Source organism: Centroberyx affinis, unplaced genomic scaffold (assembly GCF_046629955.1).
Source record: "Centroberyx affinis isolate AG114_WGS23_722 - 3 ecotype Tasmania unplaced genomic scaffold, CSIRO-AGI_Caff_v1 ptg004379l_1, whole genome shotgun sequence".
Lineage (NCBI taxonomy): Eukaryota > Metazoa > Chordata > Actinopteri > Beryciformes > Berycidae > Centroberyx > Centroberyx affinis.
The window spans coordinates 143509-159706 of NW_027282072.1; the positions used below are offsets into that span (position 1 = coordinate 143509).

A 16198-nucleotide genomic window follows, 5' to 3' on the forward strand; every position below is an offset into this window, starting at 1 on the left:
TAACACACAAACACACAACTTAAAAGACTCTGGTTCCATGGATAGTTTTAATACCATTCGAAATACATTTTACATGAAGGACACCATTAGATGAAGAATAATGAGCTACAGGAGTGTACATTGTAATGATGATTCGGCACACCCTACTGATAAACCGGTGCCTTGAAAAGGAAAAAGAAGTAGCATTGGTCCGAATTATGCAATATTTGTTTGTCAATTAAATCCACGGTTCCAAGTATATTGAACCAACATGTTAGTCAAAATCAAGGAGATTAAGTGTCTTAACCAGTCCTCTTTTGTCGTAACTAGGTGCAGTGCTGCTTCCACTGGATCCCCACTGGAAAACCTGCACAACTGAATATAAAGTGCAAAGGCATTACGATGTGCTATGTAGAAATTATACAGTAACAAGTGAGAAAATTAGTTTAATGTCTGCTTTTTCAGAATTGTACTGTCACAGTTGCAGAGGCTAAATGCTGCTTCAAAGCAAATACACGAGTTCTGAATTGAATGAATGCATGTGAAGGGTACATTACAGGTTATACATAACTCTGACCGATTGACAGTTACGCTTCTTCTGAGATTACTTAATTTTTCAAGTGGAAGAGGTTTGACAATTTGAGGAACTACAGCATCCTCTCTGACAACATCTGGAGCAGCTCTTCGGCAACACGTGACATCGTTTGAGAAATAGAAAATTCATGTGCTTTTTCCCCTTCGATATAGGCCTCCTACATGTTCTGTTTCTGTGTCCATAAGCTCTGGTAATGCCCCCCCCCCCAGTCTTAAATCAAGGGGATAACACACAACAGACATCTACGGTCTCATCCACTGACAACATGGCAACTGAAAAGCTCTCAGCAACTGAAAAGCTTACACGAGGACGCTGGTGTATCCATTTCAAGAAGACAATGAGGAAAAAGCATTTCAGCATTATCGAAAACGTTGAATTGTTTTGTTTCACATAGGATTGTATATGGTCATAACGAATGTTATAAGTTCTCAACTAAAATATCATTAAACAATAGAAATAAATTAAGAGCTAATATTAACAGGGATGTCTTACAAAATCCCCAGATAGTCACTATCATGTGAAAGAATGATTCAGCTTTACCCAATAATATAGTTTTCCTAAAATGAATAGTAAAAGTAGAAAACAGCTACCTCATGTACAAAAAAAACTACAATGGATGCGTCATGCAGTCTAAAAAACAAAACAAAAATCATTGATCATAAAATGCTACTGATAAAAACAAACCCAATGCATCAGTAATAATCCATGCAGTTTTGTTAATTTTCTGCTGCCTGTTGATTTACATTTCTAATGTTAATATAACTTCATCATGAACAGCTTGTTTTCTGACGCAGTCCTCAACAAAATCTTAATTTGAAATGGTTTCAAATCAATTAAAGGTTAAGGTTTGTCAAAAGCGAATATAAAGGGTGATTCAGGGAATTTACTGCCAAGCCTCAATCTGCAAAATATCTATAATGGGAGTTGCCAATTTGAACACCAATGACAGCACCGGTAATTACCACCGGTACTGTCATCAAGTCCTGTATATTGGTAAATACTTAATTCAAGAATGTTTTCCTTCCACTTCTGATGTTACTCAAGTACCTGAAAAGTCAAATCTTGTGCATCTAAAATAATTTCATTGATCTTTTGTCCAGGTCTGTACTCTGAGGCCATTTTCCAGTATGTTCAATGGACCAGTTTCCATTATTTGGGGCATCTAAAGGCAGGCCAGAGCACTCCAGTGCCAGAGGTTGGAAATCCTGAGACTCAGTGATCACATCCTGTAATGGCCCACAGTAAGGAGGTTTACCTGCAGCCAAAGGCACCATTAATAGGACTAATTTACCTTTAAGACGTATATTTATCATTATTCTAATTGAAATGACCTCATATAAAGACCTAACTGAGCTATAATAACCCTTCCAATTGACTTTGAATGAACAACAATGCTCTAAAAGAATCCTGCCTTTAAAATCTTTTGCATTACTTAACTTACTAACTTATTACTTAAACGTTTTTAGACAATCAGTTTCAGAGAATATTAAACACCATCAATGTCATCGATGTGAGCCGTTTTAGAGTAGGTTGTCACATGTCTTTCTTACTTTCTAAGATCACAAATTGGTGCTGGCTTAGATGTTATATATTATATAGAAGTATAATTGACAGCTGACAGGTGATATGGTATCATCATACCCAAATACACTGTGTATTTTTCAGCATATATGTAAAACACCATGAATTAACAATACAAAAAAATGACATTTTTCCTATGGAGGTTTACTTTTGATGTAAAGGAAATGGATGCCATCACTATAATAGGTGGTACTGAAGCATGAGATTGGAAAATGGCATCCACAGAAAGTTTAGGAGAGGACACAGCCTGTGTCCTTTTGAGGCTTCAAATCTGGCTCCTTCACTGGTTTCACTTCCTCCTCCTGTTTGGGTTTGGCCTGGAATCAAAACACCACAAGAAGGGAATAAAACAAATATTTAGCAACTAGCAAATCAACCTCAGAATCAGATGTAAACTATTAATCAATCATAAAACCTTGAATGGAAACTTTTTTTTTTTGTGGCATCACTGAAGACTTTTATAGGCACTTTATCCCTGTGCTTTCAGAAAAATTCAAATAAACTGAACTTAAGTAAAGTAAAGTAGGCTGAACTCAAATAAAGAATACTAACTGGCATACAAACTTTTGTTTGGCATAAAGGTTCTGTTCCACATGTATACATATCGTCATTCAGCATGGCTAGAAATAAACGTTCCGGTGAGTTGCAGTACCTTGTCATTTTTGGCCCCCTTGGTCAGGTCAAAGGTGGTGTAGACTTCAGGTGTGCACTGCTCACTGAGGCCCGGCAGCTCGAAGGCGACTGGCTCAGCCAGACCATAGCTCGCCTTCAGCTCCAGCTGGGGGGGCTCAGCTGGGACCTTGTGAAAGTATCTGCATGATATGTCCAAAATGGCAATTAAAGTAAGAAACATTTAAAAAAAAAAAAACATTGTAAGTTTGTATGTGTGAGTTCTGATAATGCCAATCTGTGCCTCTGAGTGCATTTTCATGCAAATGTGGAGGTTTTGCAGTTGCGCCCAAATCTCCTAGCAACAACGGCTGAGTATTAGCTGTATGCAAATAATGGGAGAGATATGTGAAAAAGAGCATTTTAAGTAAAAGTGAATAGACTCATACAGTAGATTCAAGCCCTTTTCTTTAGCTCTAGCCCCTACAAAGCACTGAGTTGTAGCTTCAGAAGCGTCAGCTCAGTTAACCTGAACAAGTACTGTAGTTGATTTTGAGATTGTCAGTCACCTGGCGAGCCAGCAAGCTAATTTGCAATTGTTGTTAATGTTAGCACAAAACTTGCCACTATTAGCACTAGATACATAACATTAACTATAGTGCAAATCACATGTGGTAAGACAGTGATGGTATGCCGATCAGACACTATGATTTGCCATCTAACAAGGTGACATTATTTAAACTGATCATTATTTAAACTGATCAGATGTACCAGTGGTGAAATGATCAGATCCCGGTCAAAAACAGCACAGAAATAACCGTTCCATACTTCTGAGACGGCTGCGTGATAAGTTTAGAAATGCAACCAGCTTTGCGCAGCCATTGTTGTCAAGAGGTAAGCACCTCCAATATGGCCACCAGGGGGCACATTATGCCATCTGAGAGCCACTATAGACATTCTGTACATCTGTATCTGTGTAAATGTATGAATGTTTCCACTAACGACTGCATGTGTGTTTGTGTTTACAAGTCACTTTGTGTGTAATAAAATATGAGTGTGTCCACCTATGGACATTTGTTTGTGCATGCTTTGGAATGTATGCACCTGAGCATGTTTGTGCACATGCATGTGTGTGTGTGTGTGTGTGTGTGTGTGTGTGTGTGTGTGTGTGTGTGCTGAATGACTCACATGAAGCCGTTCTCTCTCTGGCACTTCTCCAGGGTGTTTTTGATGAGGCCGCCCAGCTTGAGGAAGAACAGCTGCTCCGAGGGTTTGGCTGTGCTGCCCGGCCCTTTGGTCTGACGATACTCTTTACACAGGGCCTCGGCGCGGGAGTAACCTAAACACAGATGTTATCAGATTAATACAAAATCAAGCCAGAAAGCTAAGGTGGGGACAAGCAAAAAATGTGAATCTTCATTAGAAAGGAATGTGAGTTGTCTGTCCAAAAGTACTGCAGCAACACTAAGAAAAAAACTGAAAGCTTACACCTTACAATGTCCTTTTTCCAGTGTATTCACTTGTGCATTAACCTATACGCAAGTTCACAATGTGTTAGTGAATGTGTAGACAGAATATGTGAATGTGAATGTGTTAGAATGTGTTAGCGCTTAATGCAATTTACACACACATTATGTATTAATTAAGTACTTAACGACTATTTCATACTTGCTGGTATTCCATATTTTAATAACACACTGGAATAGGGCCATTTTAAAGTAAAGTTTACCAAGAGAAATCCCAATCCCAACAGAAGGAAACACTTCAAGTATTTTATAACATGTTTTTACATGTCATTTCTTTTCTTTTTTTTCTTGCAACTGAGAATAAAAACAAATGTCAAGTCCCAGAAATACGTACACTTTTCCGCTTCTTGGAGAGATCTTATAGCCTCGCCACACTTGTCACTTGCCAGCAGAGTCTGTCCATGATAGCAGTATGCCTTCAAACAGAATTACAGAGTGTGATCAGAAGATTTAGTGTTTGCTGAAGAACCACAGGCTGAGTAAGCCTGACCTGTCTCTCTTTGTAAGGGAGAGAGTCAAACTCCAAGCGATATCAATCTAGTTTTATGTTGTCTTGCTGCAGGTAGGAGATGCAGCCTTTGTTTGTTTGTTTGTTTGTAAACTTTATTATCCCCATGGGGAAATTTGTCCTCTGCATTTGACCCATCCTATACACACACTAGGAGCAGTGGGCAGCCGCAGTACAGCACCCGGGGACCAACTCCAGTTCTTTTTGCTAGTGCCTTGGTCAGGGGCACTGACAGGAGTATTAACCCAAACATAGATGTCTTTGATGGTGGGAGGAAACCGGAGCACCCGGCGGAAACCCACACAAACACGGGGAGAACATGCAAACTCCACACAGAAGTTTGCATGTGACCTTGCCTTGTGACTAGAAGGTTGGGAAAATCTAAGCAGGGCAAGTGAATGAGAAATACTCTCCCCTCCCTGGACAACTACTCTCAACTACAGTCAAGTTGATCTTAAGCAAGGCACTTAAATCTCAAATATTCCCATTTGTGAGCGTGTGGATCTGTGGAACTGTGAAACAGGGTGTTGCTGAAAAAGTAAACTTTCCCTAGATAAATAAAGGCTAATATATAGATAAAGGCCTACATCAGTCTGGTCTTAGAATCCGCAAGGAAGATTGTGAACTACATAACGATATGCAAGGACTTACGTAGGCCATGTAAAAGTGCTGCTTCAGCTGAAGATACTTCCTCCACTTGCTACTGCACTCTGGCTCCAAAGTGTTCAGCGTATGGTCTGGAAGACAGAATTATTGACCTTTAATGGCCTATTATGGATGTGCAATGGAAACTTCCTTATCATTACGCTGTCTTGGTGCCTGATCTGATATGCAATTCATGTTTTACACAAGAGTAACAAGAAGGAAAAATAATTTCCTACAGGTAACAGGCACTGTAACTGTTGTAAATAAATCAGTTGTTAAGTAGAACTTTCAAAAGCACAAGTGCAAAAACACTGACCAGCTTTTTGATAGAAGTTTGCTGTCTCAAAGGCCAAAGCTGCGATGAGTGTTGCATTATGCTTCAGTTCAATCGCTCTGGCAATTGTCACTGTAAAAATGAGAAAGAGATAGAGAGAAAGCCAGGACAAGTAAAATATGGATATAATAATGCATTATCACTGATACAATATTTATCATTCACATCTGAGTACCTGGTGTTATAGACTCAATTGACCTTGGTCTGGGAACACTCCAGACTACTGAGTTTTTCAAAATAAAAGTCCTCACCTAGGATCACCAGTATGGTCACACGTCAATATGAACTTAACTATGGTTGAAGAGGCAAACTGCTCTTAGGTTAACTCTCCTATTCTACACACCTTAGTCCCCAAGTTAAACATATTTTGTTGCAGAAAAGAATAATGCAAGAGTACATTTATTACTTCATACTGCAAAATAACCATTCAAATTTTGATTATATTATTTCAAATTAGGATAAGATATAAGTTCAAATTTATTGTCCCTCAAGGGGAAATGTGTCTTGCACTCAGCACTGCTGCTGTTAAAAGAAACATCAAAAGAGGCTTTAACAAACACAGAGAAATATGTTACAATATAAGACAACAAACTAATATATACATATATATACATCAGTGTAAAATATACAGACAGTACAGTGTGCAGTCATCCACAGTTTAGGTATTACTCTGGGCATTTAAGGCCTTAGCCTTCGCCACCATCGGGTCAGAATGAAAACCAGACCCAGTATTATGGTTACCTACATATGATCCACGTCAAGGCTCACTTTTACCACAGCTACTCATGTTTGTGACTTTACAAGCAGAGAAAACAATACACTTATGTAGTCAGGCAACATGCAAGAGAGAAAGACAGAGTGAACAGATAGAGACCTATGATGGGTTTACGGACTTTTTTTTCTTCTACGGAAATAATTATAAGAATACAAATTTGAGTGAAATACAATGGGTAGGTCAGGCATACACTAGCTTCGGCTAAAATTTGCTCCAAATTTCTAACGCTTTATAATGGGTAGTGTAATGTTCAAGGCTGAAACTGCAGCTACCTTCTTGTGCCTCTGCTTGGCACTGGATGATATATGCATCAATCACTCTGGGCTCCAGGTCTCGGCCCTTCTCAGCTGGGGTGATGAGGCGAGGGATATGGACCTCCTGTAGGAAACACACCAGAGATTGAGCTTCCATTTAAAGAAGTAGCTATTAAAGTGGGGTGTGGAGATCCCATGGGCGCTTGAGGTTGTGCCGTAGTTCCCTAAACATTAAGAAGCGTATCATTATCTATTACCTCATTTGCCTGTTGGCAAAATGAGAGAATGCATCAATCCATCTGACTGTTTGGTGGTCCTCAGCAAAATGCCCTTAATGTTGTTCAAGTTGTGATGAGATTCATCAGTTACAACTACAGCGAGACTGAGGTTCATGTGTGCAAGAGGTGAAATAAGAGAACAGAATGTGCTGTTGTTCCAGGGTAATTTGGAAAAACACCTTTTTTTTTTTACCTTGTAGATCAATAACTTGCTTGCAAAGCATATTTTAAAAATGCCACATTGCTGTTGAGGTCACTGAAGGACAGTTCAATTACATTCACTGACCTTTATCTATTTTAAGAAAGGAAACAAAATGTAAATGTTAAATATTATGCCCCTGCTCAGTAAAACCATACATTAATAGAGCCATGTATAATATACAGATTATAGTAAAGGTCCAAGGGCTCTATTTAAACGATCCATGGTGCATGGTCTACACGCCCTAAGTGTATTTAGGGCGTGTCCAAATCCAAATTGCTAGTTAAACAACGCACAATGTGGGCGCAAAGTAAGGCGCAAGGCGCAAAGGGGTTGTACTAAGTCCCTTAATTAATCATAGGTGTGTTTTGGGCATAACATGAACTCAACCAATCAGAGTGTCATCTCCCATTCCCTTTAAGAGCCAGGTGCGCTCGCACCTTGGTGCATTGCTATTTAAATGGCGGATTCGGCAAGTTGGTTTTCTGCTGAGGAAACGGATCTGCTCGTGCGCGATGGCGATGTGTGTGTACGTCGGGTGAAGGTAAGATGCCTTTGCAGTTTATTTTCATGACTTTTTGCTGGGCTGTGCTTTTTACACATTTACTGTGTTGTTTTTCTTGGTTGTAGGTTGCGTATTTAGCAATTGGCAATATGTGATGGTTAATGGGACATGTACTGTGCACATTTGGCACCGCGTAATGGTGAAAGCATATGGCGATTTGGCAACAAAATACATGTCAGGAACGAAGTAAAGCGCAAATTTTCATAGTAGATGATCCTATTTTTCTATTTTGCATGGTAATGTGGTGTGTGTGTGTGTTTGAGAGTGAGAGAGAGAGAGAGAGAGACGCATCTTACATCTTACTATCTGAATAATGCGCCCTTTAAAGACTTTAGACCAGGTTTTTGTTGGTCAATGGCACAATCGCTTTCTGCTGCCTCAAGATAGCAATGCGCCAACAATGCACCTGACCACACCTCATTTTAAGACCAACACGCCCATGGGCGCAGAGATGGGCACAAGTACATTTGCTAGTTAAACACCGTGGGCGCTGGGCGTGAAAATGACAACTGCGTCGATCAGAAACTAGCAATGACCCTTGCGCTGCGCTTTGCGGTGCTTTGTGCCGCTTTGTGCCGGGTGTAAGATAGGGCCCCAAGTGTTAATGTTAAGGAACTGTCACCAGTGGTTTGCTTGAATTAATTCAGCAGTTACAGCCGTATTAAGGAAATAGAAATGAATTCACTGGCCTTATTACTCACCCTAAATAGATATAGGACAATCACTGTGAAATGAGTTTCCATATCAGCTATAGATAGAAAATATCCCTGTATACCAATACTGATACTGGGAGTAAGGCTGGGATTGAAATGGGGTCACAGAACCAAAATTAGCTCCCGCACCCAATGCTCCAAAACATTTTTAGGGGAAACACTGATCTGTACCGTAGATCTTCCTCACCTTGAGGTTTTTGAATATCCCAGCAGCAACCTTCAGGCTCCGGTGAACGTCTTTCGCTTCAGGCTCTGTTATGCTATGAAATAGGCAACATGGGATTAGATAGTCAGTATAGCACAAATTGTTTATAGTAAAAATGCAATATGCAATGTTATGTCCTAGCAAGAATCTAGACCACAAATGCCAAAACCTGTACAATTGATGAGCATAAATGAATGCAAAGATACACAAATAAAGCACATAAGCGAAACATACTTTTCCTTCCCTGCTAGCCTTGAGGCAAACTTGGTGTACCAGACGGCCACGTTGAAGGCCATGGAGACCAGTTCAAACACTGCGTCCTGCTGGGCACTGGGAGGAAAGCAGAAGAGAGAGGCAGAGAGATAATAAAGATTGGTACAAGCACATTGGTCAACAATACCAGGATGGAAAATTAGCACCTATGAAATACTGGTTCATTTTAGCTGTGATAGAAAATTTTGTCTCCCCAACAAGCCACTTTTGCAGGTTAATAACAATGATCGGCAGGTTAAAATATACAATCTTAAAATTTGTGGTTAATTTGGGTTATGTGTGTTCATCAGTCCCAATAAGCTGCTAGATGGCTTGAGGTTGGATGTGCAAGTATGTGTACATCTACTGTTGCCATTCTAGTCATGCATACCCCTCGAGCACCTAAAGAGTGATAGTGCCACTTGTAAAAGACTAAAACTAAGGGACTTTATTCCAGTGTTTCCAGTCTCCTTTACCACCATACCATGCATGCGTGTGTGAAGCGTTCACTGTCGATCTTGCCAGTACCATGCAACCACAAAAGCTGAATATACTGATCCATTGCTTGAAAAATATCCATCACGGCGGATGAGGCGAGAGAATGTCAAATTTTGGCCAAATTTTGAATAACATCAGGAGTAAATTAACACCGATGCCATCATTTACATTCCACCTGCTTTGGCACTTGAAGAACTAAGTGTGTGTGTTTACCTTGGTGTGTTTCCTTGTAAGGTGTCAGTCCACTTGAAGTTCTGGATGAACCTCATCTTGTTCTCCTGTGTGGTTCCATCCAAGGATGCGATGAAGCCTATTGTATTATAAACCAATCGAAAAACCAGCAGCAGCTTGTTAGTGGCAACACAAAATGATCAAAATAAAGGTAATGTTAGAAGGCAAACAAGGAGACACATACTTTACATTATTTAAACAGTGCTCACAGTGAAACATAGTATTCAATTACATTACCATTGTGTTCAATCAACCAGACCCAGCCCATGATTATTTACTGTACGAATGTAGAAAATTGGCATAAAATACCTGCAACCTGACATTCTTTTCTATAACCCTGCAAGACAGAGAAGAACAGAAGCGCTCACACATTAGCTGGAGTGTAAACTGACCTTGTAGGAGGGAGAAGTAAGCATCTGTGGCATTTTTCATGATCTCAGGGTTGCAGGTGAGATCGGTGAACATCTCCAGGAGTCTCGCCCTGGTTGTCCTCAGGTCACTGAATGTGTTGAAATAAATGAAAACAGCAATCAGTTGATATCCACAGTCACGTTGACTGCTATAGTATTCATTCATTCATTCATTCATCCATCACATCCATCACTACATGGCCATCTTGGCAAACAGATGATCATGATCAGGTGACAGTCACAGCCATCCAATGGGCTGTGCTAATGGCAAGGCACCACATTACAGCATCATGAGAAACTTTGAATAGCTGAATCATCAAGATGAAAATACTGCACACTCCATGCCTGTCTGCAGCCATATCATAGTCACAATCCATTCTGATAACATTGTCCTCCCCGGCCTGTGTAAAGTGGAGAGATAAGACATACTTGCATATCTTGTTGGCAGCAGGGCTCCCGGCTACTCCGTAGAAATTAAAGGAAACAGGCGCTGTTGCCTTCAGTGGGTTTCTGTGAAACCAATGTGCCATCCTGTGGCTTGGATGAGGACACACCTAAATATGTTGGAGGACAGATGAAGCACTTAATCAATGAGTCACTCGGAAATACTGCTATTAATACATATTGGACATAATAGTAGCAGTAGATGTAGTAGATGGTCTCACGAATAATGTATTTTAGTGATATGTTTACAGTCAGTAGGCAGCTTTAGCTAACGTTACCTAGTGTCATATTAGCTAACGTTAGCTGGCTAATTTGGCCGATACGGTCGCTGTAACTCGCTAACTAACGTGCTAGCCCAGTTATAAACAGCGGTTTTGCTCCCTTTCCAGTGTTATCTTGTTGACTAATAGATACAAAACTTCCACTATCGCTTAGTAGAGCAATGATAATGCTTTAAAAAATCATTTGCCTGCCTTATGTAGACGTAAAAGTCCATTACGTAAGCTATGGAGAGCGACAGCTAACACTGGCCTGATCTAGAAACGTAAACAACATGATAAACTGAAGCCACCTGACAGCTGACTTCTTATGTCTTAAAAATGGAAGTAAACAGCTGAACGTAAAATGCGACTGATTACCGTTTCCTTGCGGCGCTCTGGGTTTGGGATTTGAAAGCCCTTTTGGAAAGTCTGACACTGACAACAATTCACTTCCGGAAATAAACACGGAGTAGACTCTGACCAATGAGAGCACAGGATTCAGTCACATGACGTCTGCCTGAAAAATACCTCGGGTCTGCGATCAGCTTTTTCTTTTTATTAAATAGCTTGTGCCCTAATGTGACCGGTGTTAAATCTGACCCGAGTCCAAAACGCCTCGCCTACTGTATCCCAACATGCCACAACGGGTCTGTTTTTAACAGGCTGTCAAAGCAGTCAAAGCTCTTCCGTCTGGAATGAGCATTCTGCCTAAATGTAGTTATTTTATCTTAATAATCAGACAAACTCAAAATTCAACCTCTTTTATTTTCCCATTTTGGCAAACATTGAGTGAACACAGAGCAACAAACAGCTATTTCAAGTGATGATCGAAGGACAAAGAAACAAAAATTACAAGCAAAAATAAATTTTGGTCTCACTCTGAACAACTATGTACATCTCACCAACTAATTCAACTGAGTCACAAACCTCTCCCAAACACACACAAACATATCATAGAAAGTCATTTTTACAAAGATCTGTGTATCAGGAGAAACCTAATAACCAAATAATGCTCCTAAGAAATAGATTGTGCTTTGCAGTAAAAGGAGACAATTTATTCAATTTTCACATTCACTTTTATCATTCTTGACCAGCAATCTCCATAAGGCATGTGGTGAAAATTATAGGAGCAGACAAACTCTGAAGTGGTGCACTAATACCAGGTTAAAGCACTTATTATTGGGGCCCACCAAGAACACAATAGGTTACTAGCACAATGCCATGCTGATGCAATGACATTTACTTATTAAATACATTACAAAATTTGGTAGGATGAAACCTTTTTGTGAGATTGACACTCTCACCATTTGCACAAAGTTCATTTTCCCTCCACAATTTACAAATGAAATAAAGACACTGGCATTTCTTTAAAGTATAATGACAAATTCTCAGTATTGGCAAGTAGTCATAATTAAGTACTTGGTCAACAGAAATGCATCAGTGCACCTCTAAAAATCTCTATTACAACAGGTTTAGGCACATCATATGAATGAACAATCAAAAGGCACATTTGGTCAGCTTTCAGGCAAAGATAGCATCACTATGTTCATGTTACAAGTCTTTTCCTTATTTTAAAATGATAAAAAGGCAACTTCAGGAATATGATGTCAAAGTTAAGTGGGACACATATCTAAACTGAATGAGTGCCTGGTAAGGCTCACAATCACTCTTTCCTATGTATAAACCTCAATGTAATTTATTCTGTTCTCATCATGATGTTATATCCCAGCATATACCTTTTAACATTGAACGTGCAAATATAGAAAAGCGGAGTCACAGATGACCCTGATGATGTTTGCATACCCAAAATCATGAACAAGACTCCAAAAGGTCAACTCTCGCCTATCAGAAAGCAAATACAGACACAGACAACCATGAATCAATATCAAGCCAGTTCTTGTTGTTGCAACCAGGGAGTAATACGTACAAATTTAACAAGTAGGTGGTAGACAATGCATTGAGTAATTTGTGTCAATCCCCTACTCCCCCTCAAATGACTCCTGGTTTTAACAGAAAGAAACTGAAGGTTACACTCAGTAACACAAATTCCATTATGTGCATGACATCATTTTGAAAGTAAAGTCAGTCAACTTCAAAGGCAGCGCTGGCTCAATAGCAAACTAAACGTAAAACTTTGCATTATATTGAAGATTGTCATACACACATCTTTAATAACCTACATGTAGGTTTGTACATTGCATGTGCATTTTTGCAGTTGCACTAAAAAAAAACTGTACCGTAAAAAGCACATGTAAAAAACATTGCAACTGAATTTTTCCCCATTTCATTTTAACATTGCAATTCAATATTTTCCACACCACATAATAAGAACATGTGTTATGTTATGTCATTGATTTTGCAATTCAAAATGCAAATTATCATGTGAATATGCCAACTGTGATATAGTTTCTCTCACTTTCCATCACTGTGTCACAATTCATTTGTCTTAATATATAAGACATCCAGAGAAAAACAAACCTGATAACATGAAACTGAACAACACAATTGCGCTTGCATGCATTATACACAACACACACATTAAGGAAGTCTTTGGCAACTGTGCAGCTTTGGTGATAAAGAGTATTAAAAAGTAAGTTGATATCTAGCTGCATAAACACACATGCAACATCCTTGGACCTCATTTGGTTCTAAACCTTGGAAGACCTCACTGAAAGAAAACATAAACATAAGTGAAAAGTCGGCCCGCTGTGGCCTCTGAAACCCTGAAAAGCTGTGTATGAATGGCACATATTCCGCAGCACATCACTGAATGAGTTTACCCATAATATTACTTTGAGAAAATGCATAGCTCAAAGACGTTTGGAATAGTTTTTGCATAGAATATGGTCTCGTACGTCTCCCCATCCCCCGTTCTTCATGTGTGCCTTGTGCTCCACTGACTCAGCACCGGTAAGGACAAGAGATGGAGGAAACAGGCCCTCCTTCGCCAATTTAAGGGAGTCCTCAACCTTCTGCGAGGCCCATTCTGGCCTGCAGTTCTCCTTCTGGTGAAGGCCACAGTCTCCTGTGTGGAGAACCCTGGACCCCTGTGCCACCAGCACCTTGATGGGCTTTGATATGCAGGTGCCCGACAGGCGCTGCAGGGTCCAGTCCCAGTTGTAGTCGTCATAGGTGCAGTAGTCGTGGCTGCAGCCCATCAGCTTGTAGTACACCTCCCTGGAGACGGCCATGCCTATGTTGTGCTTAGTGGACATCCACCCAGTGGTCAACACCTTGTTGGACAGTTTGGTAAAATCCGTCAGCCCATTGTGGTTTCCCAAAGCCAGCATGTCGCAGTCCATGCAGTTGCTCTTCCTGAACTCAATCATTGATTTATAAAGATGGTAGAAGTCAGGCAAGATGTAGTTGTCCTCCTCCAGAAAGATTACAAAGCCGCTGTAGCCCTGCATGACCTGCACTCGCTCCCACACAAAGTGAATTTTCCACCACCAGTGGTGTTTGGTTTGAGTGATGGAGGCTTCCCTGTAGTGTCCGTACGAGTCGGGGTGCTCCGCGTTGACGCATCCTGTTTTGAGAGCCTCGGCCTTGGATATGTCCCGAGGGCAGTCCCGCGGATCCTGCCCAGGAAACTCCCTGGGATACAGCTGAGTGCTGAAAGGGAAATAAATTTGCAGTACTTTGCAGAAAGTTATCCCTTGCACAATAGCATTGATTTCCTCTGAAAAGTAGTCATGGCTAAAGATCAGGAGGAAGCTGTGGACCTCTGCAGCATTCTCCAATGACTTGATGAGCAATCTGAGGTATTCAGGCCTGTTGTGGACCTGCACAACTAGCACCAGTAGAGGCTCCCCTGGAAACTTATCCGCATTGAGAATGAACTGCTTGTAATTGGCACTGTAAACGGATTTAGTCAATTCTGGCACTGAACCAAAGTTAAATTTCAACATGTCCCCAGACTGCAGGCCTTCCTGAACGGCGTTATTAGGCTTGCTGGCGTCATTATCGGAAACGATTAATACACGTGTTGAAAACAAGAGAGTCACAACTACAAAGGAAACACCCAACAGAGCGAGCAGATTCCTTTTGAGCAGCCGAAACCTCATTTTCGCGAAGTACAAAACAACCTTTGGGATACAACAACAATGGCTTTGAATCACCTAAACGTCGCGAGCGTCTTCATTGTAAACTTGTTCGCAACGTTGTTTCCCCTGCTGTGAAACTCCAGCGTCGCTTGACACGCGTCTCCGATGAAGTGTCAAAACTTTTCTTGATGGCTTGTGTTTTTTGTTCCCCCTCGCAGGATTGTCTCCTAACTTCAAAACCGTGTCATCCGCGATACACCCGCTTCAAACATTGTTTTTTGGCACCTGTGGGAAAGAAAGGTAGAACAAAGTGCGCAAGGTTGGTGTGCGATATAGACGCGACATGGAGATTTTACGTCAAAAAGAAGATTAATTTACCATCGTTAAATGAAGCTGACTTACCGAAAGTAGGTGCGATGTGTCAGTACGCTCATACCAGGAAGAGGATGATGGGACTATGAACCATCTTAGGGTACAGCAGTGACTTATTGACTGCTGACGTGTACAATCCAGCCAACGAGGGAAAGACTGGGCTCCTGCTGAACGAATCAGTGTCCTACCTATAGTTGTGTAATATGAGAAGGAGATGTAAATCAAGTGCAGTAGGCTAGTTTGTCCAGAAGCGCAAATTGAATTTGAATAGTGAACAGTATGTTGTATAAAGAAAGAAACGTGTGCTTTAGAAAGTAAATACATCAACTACTCGTACTCCCTTTGTTACTTACAATCAAGCCAGCCTTTTCCCACTTATTCCTATACTATACCTATAGGGAATTTGCCTGTAGTATTTAATAGTGAGTTAAAAGTGACCTTATTGGACTTAATGGTATTTTTTTCTCCCATTGCATTACTATAGACATTTCTGTGGTATGTATTTTCACCTATATGTTTGCTTTGATACTTGTTGCTTATGCAATTATAATAGGACTAGTTGTTTTTTTGTAAGAATCAGGTAGCCTGGACTTTATGTAGGTCTACAGGACATTGCTAGGCTTTCAGGGCCAAATCCTCTCCCTCCTGAACTTTAGATTACCAGTTCAGGTTTGACTGGTTGCAGTTCTGTTGTTATGAGTCTCGCCCCAAACACACAGCAGTAGGATTCAGGGTCTGCAGAATTACCTGAAACTACAAAGCTGGAAAACTTGATACACTTGGTTGGAGGCTGTTTTATAACAAGAGATGCAACTGGAGATGCATCCTGAGACTATTATCAGATATTGAGCTGATAATAGGCCTATATAGGGCACCAGTGTCACAGAATTTCTGTACTATTCTGTACTGTACCAGCATTGTG

General features: G+C 40.5%; 2 protein-coding genes across 2 annotated transcripts; both read right to left on the minus strand.

The window, feature by feature from the left end:
- Positions 1-412: 412 nt before the first annotated feature.
- On the minus strand, positions 413-11332 carry brox (BRO1 domain and CAAX motif containing). Its single transcript, XM_071543814.1, has 13 exons — positions 11240-11332; positions 10587-10711; positions 10140-10246; positions 9730-9826; positions 9001-9096; positions 8749-8821; positions 6825-6930; positions 5760-5849; positions 5450-5535; positions 4625-4706; positions 3953-4103; positions 2808-2967; positions 413-2472 (listed from the first exon to the last, which is right to left on the minus strand). The coding sequence occupies exons 2-13, from the start codon at positions 10685-10687 to the stop codon at positions 2386-2388; spliced, it is 1236 nt and encodes a 411-aa protein (XP_071399915.1). The 5' UTR covers positions 10688-10711; positions 11240-11332; the 3' UTR covers positions 413-2385.
- Positions 11333-11621: 289 nt separating this feature from the next.
- On the minus strand, positions 11622-15368 carry LOC139664840 (alpha-1,6-mannosyl-glycoprotein 2-beta-N-acetylglucosaminyltransferase). The gene is made up of 2 exons (XM_071543815.1): positions 15307-15368; positions 11622-15189 (listed from the first exon to the last, which is right to left on the minus strand). The coding sequence occupies exon 2, from the start codon at positions 14923-14925 to the stop codon at positions 13672-13674; it is 1254 nt and encodes a 417-aa protein (XP_071399916.1). The 5' UTR covers positions 14926-15189; positions 15307-15368; the 3' UTR covers positions 11622-13671.
- Between the last annotated feature and the right edge of the window lie 830 nt (positions 15369-16198).

What these genes read in the sequence shown, in the direction of transcription:
- brox (XM_071543814.1), bottom strand. Translation starts at nt 10,687, where the DNA reads ATGGCACATTGGTTTCACAGAAACCCACTGAAGGCAACAGCGCCTGTT. An exon ending in TTACAAGGAAACACACCAAG is followed by an intron (nt 9,097 to 9,729) that starts GTAAACACACAC and finishes CTTTCCTCCCAG; the next exon opens with TGCCCAGCAGGACGCAGTGT. An exon ending in CCAAGCAGAGGCACAAGAAG is followed by an intron (nt 5,850 to 6,824) that starts GTAGCTGCAGTT and finishes TCATTTTTACAG; the next exon opens with TGACAATTGCCAGAGCGATT.
- LOC139664840 (XM_071543815.1), bottom strand. Translation starts at nt 14,925, where the DNA reads ATGAGGTTTCGGCTGCTCAAAAGGAATCTGCTCGCTCTGTTGGGTGTT.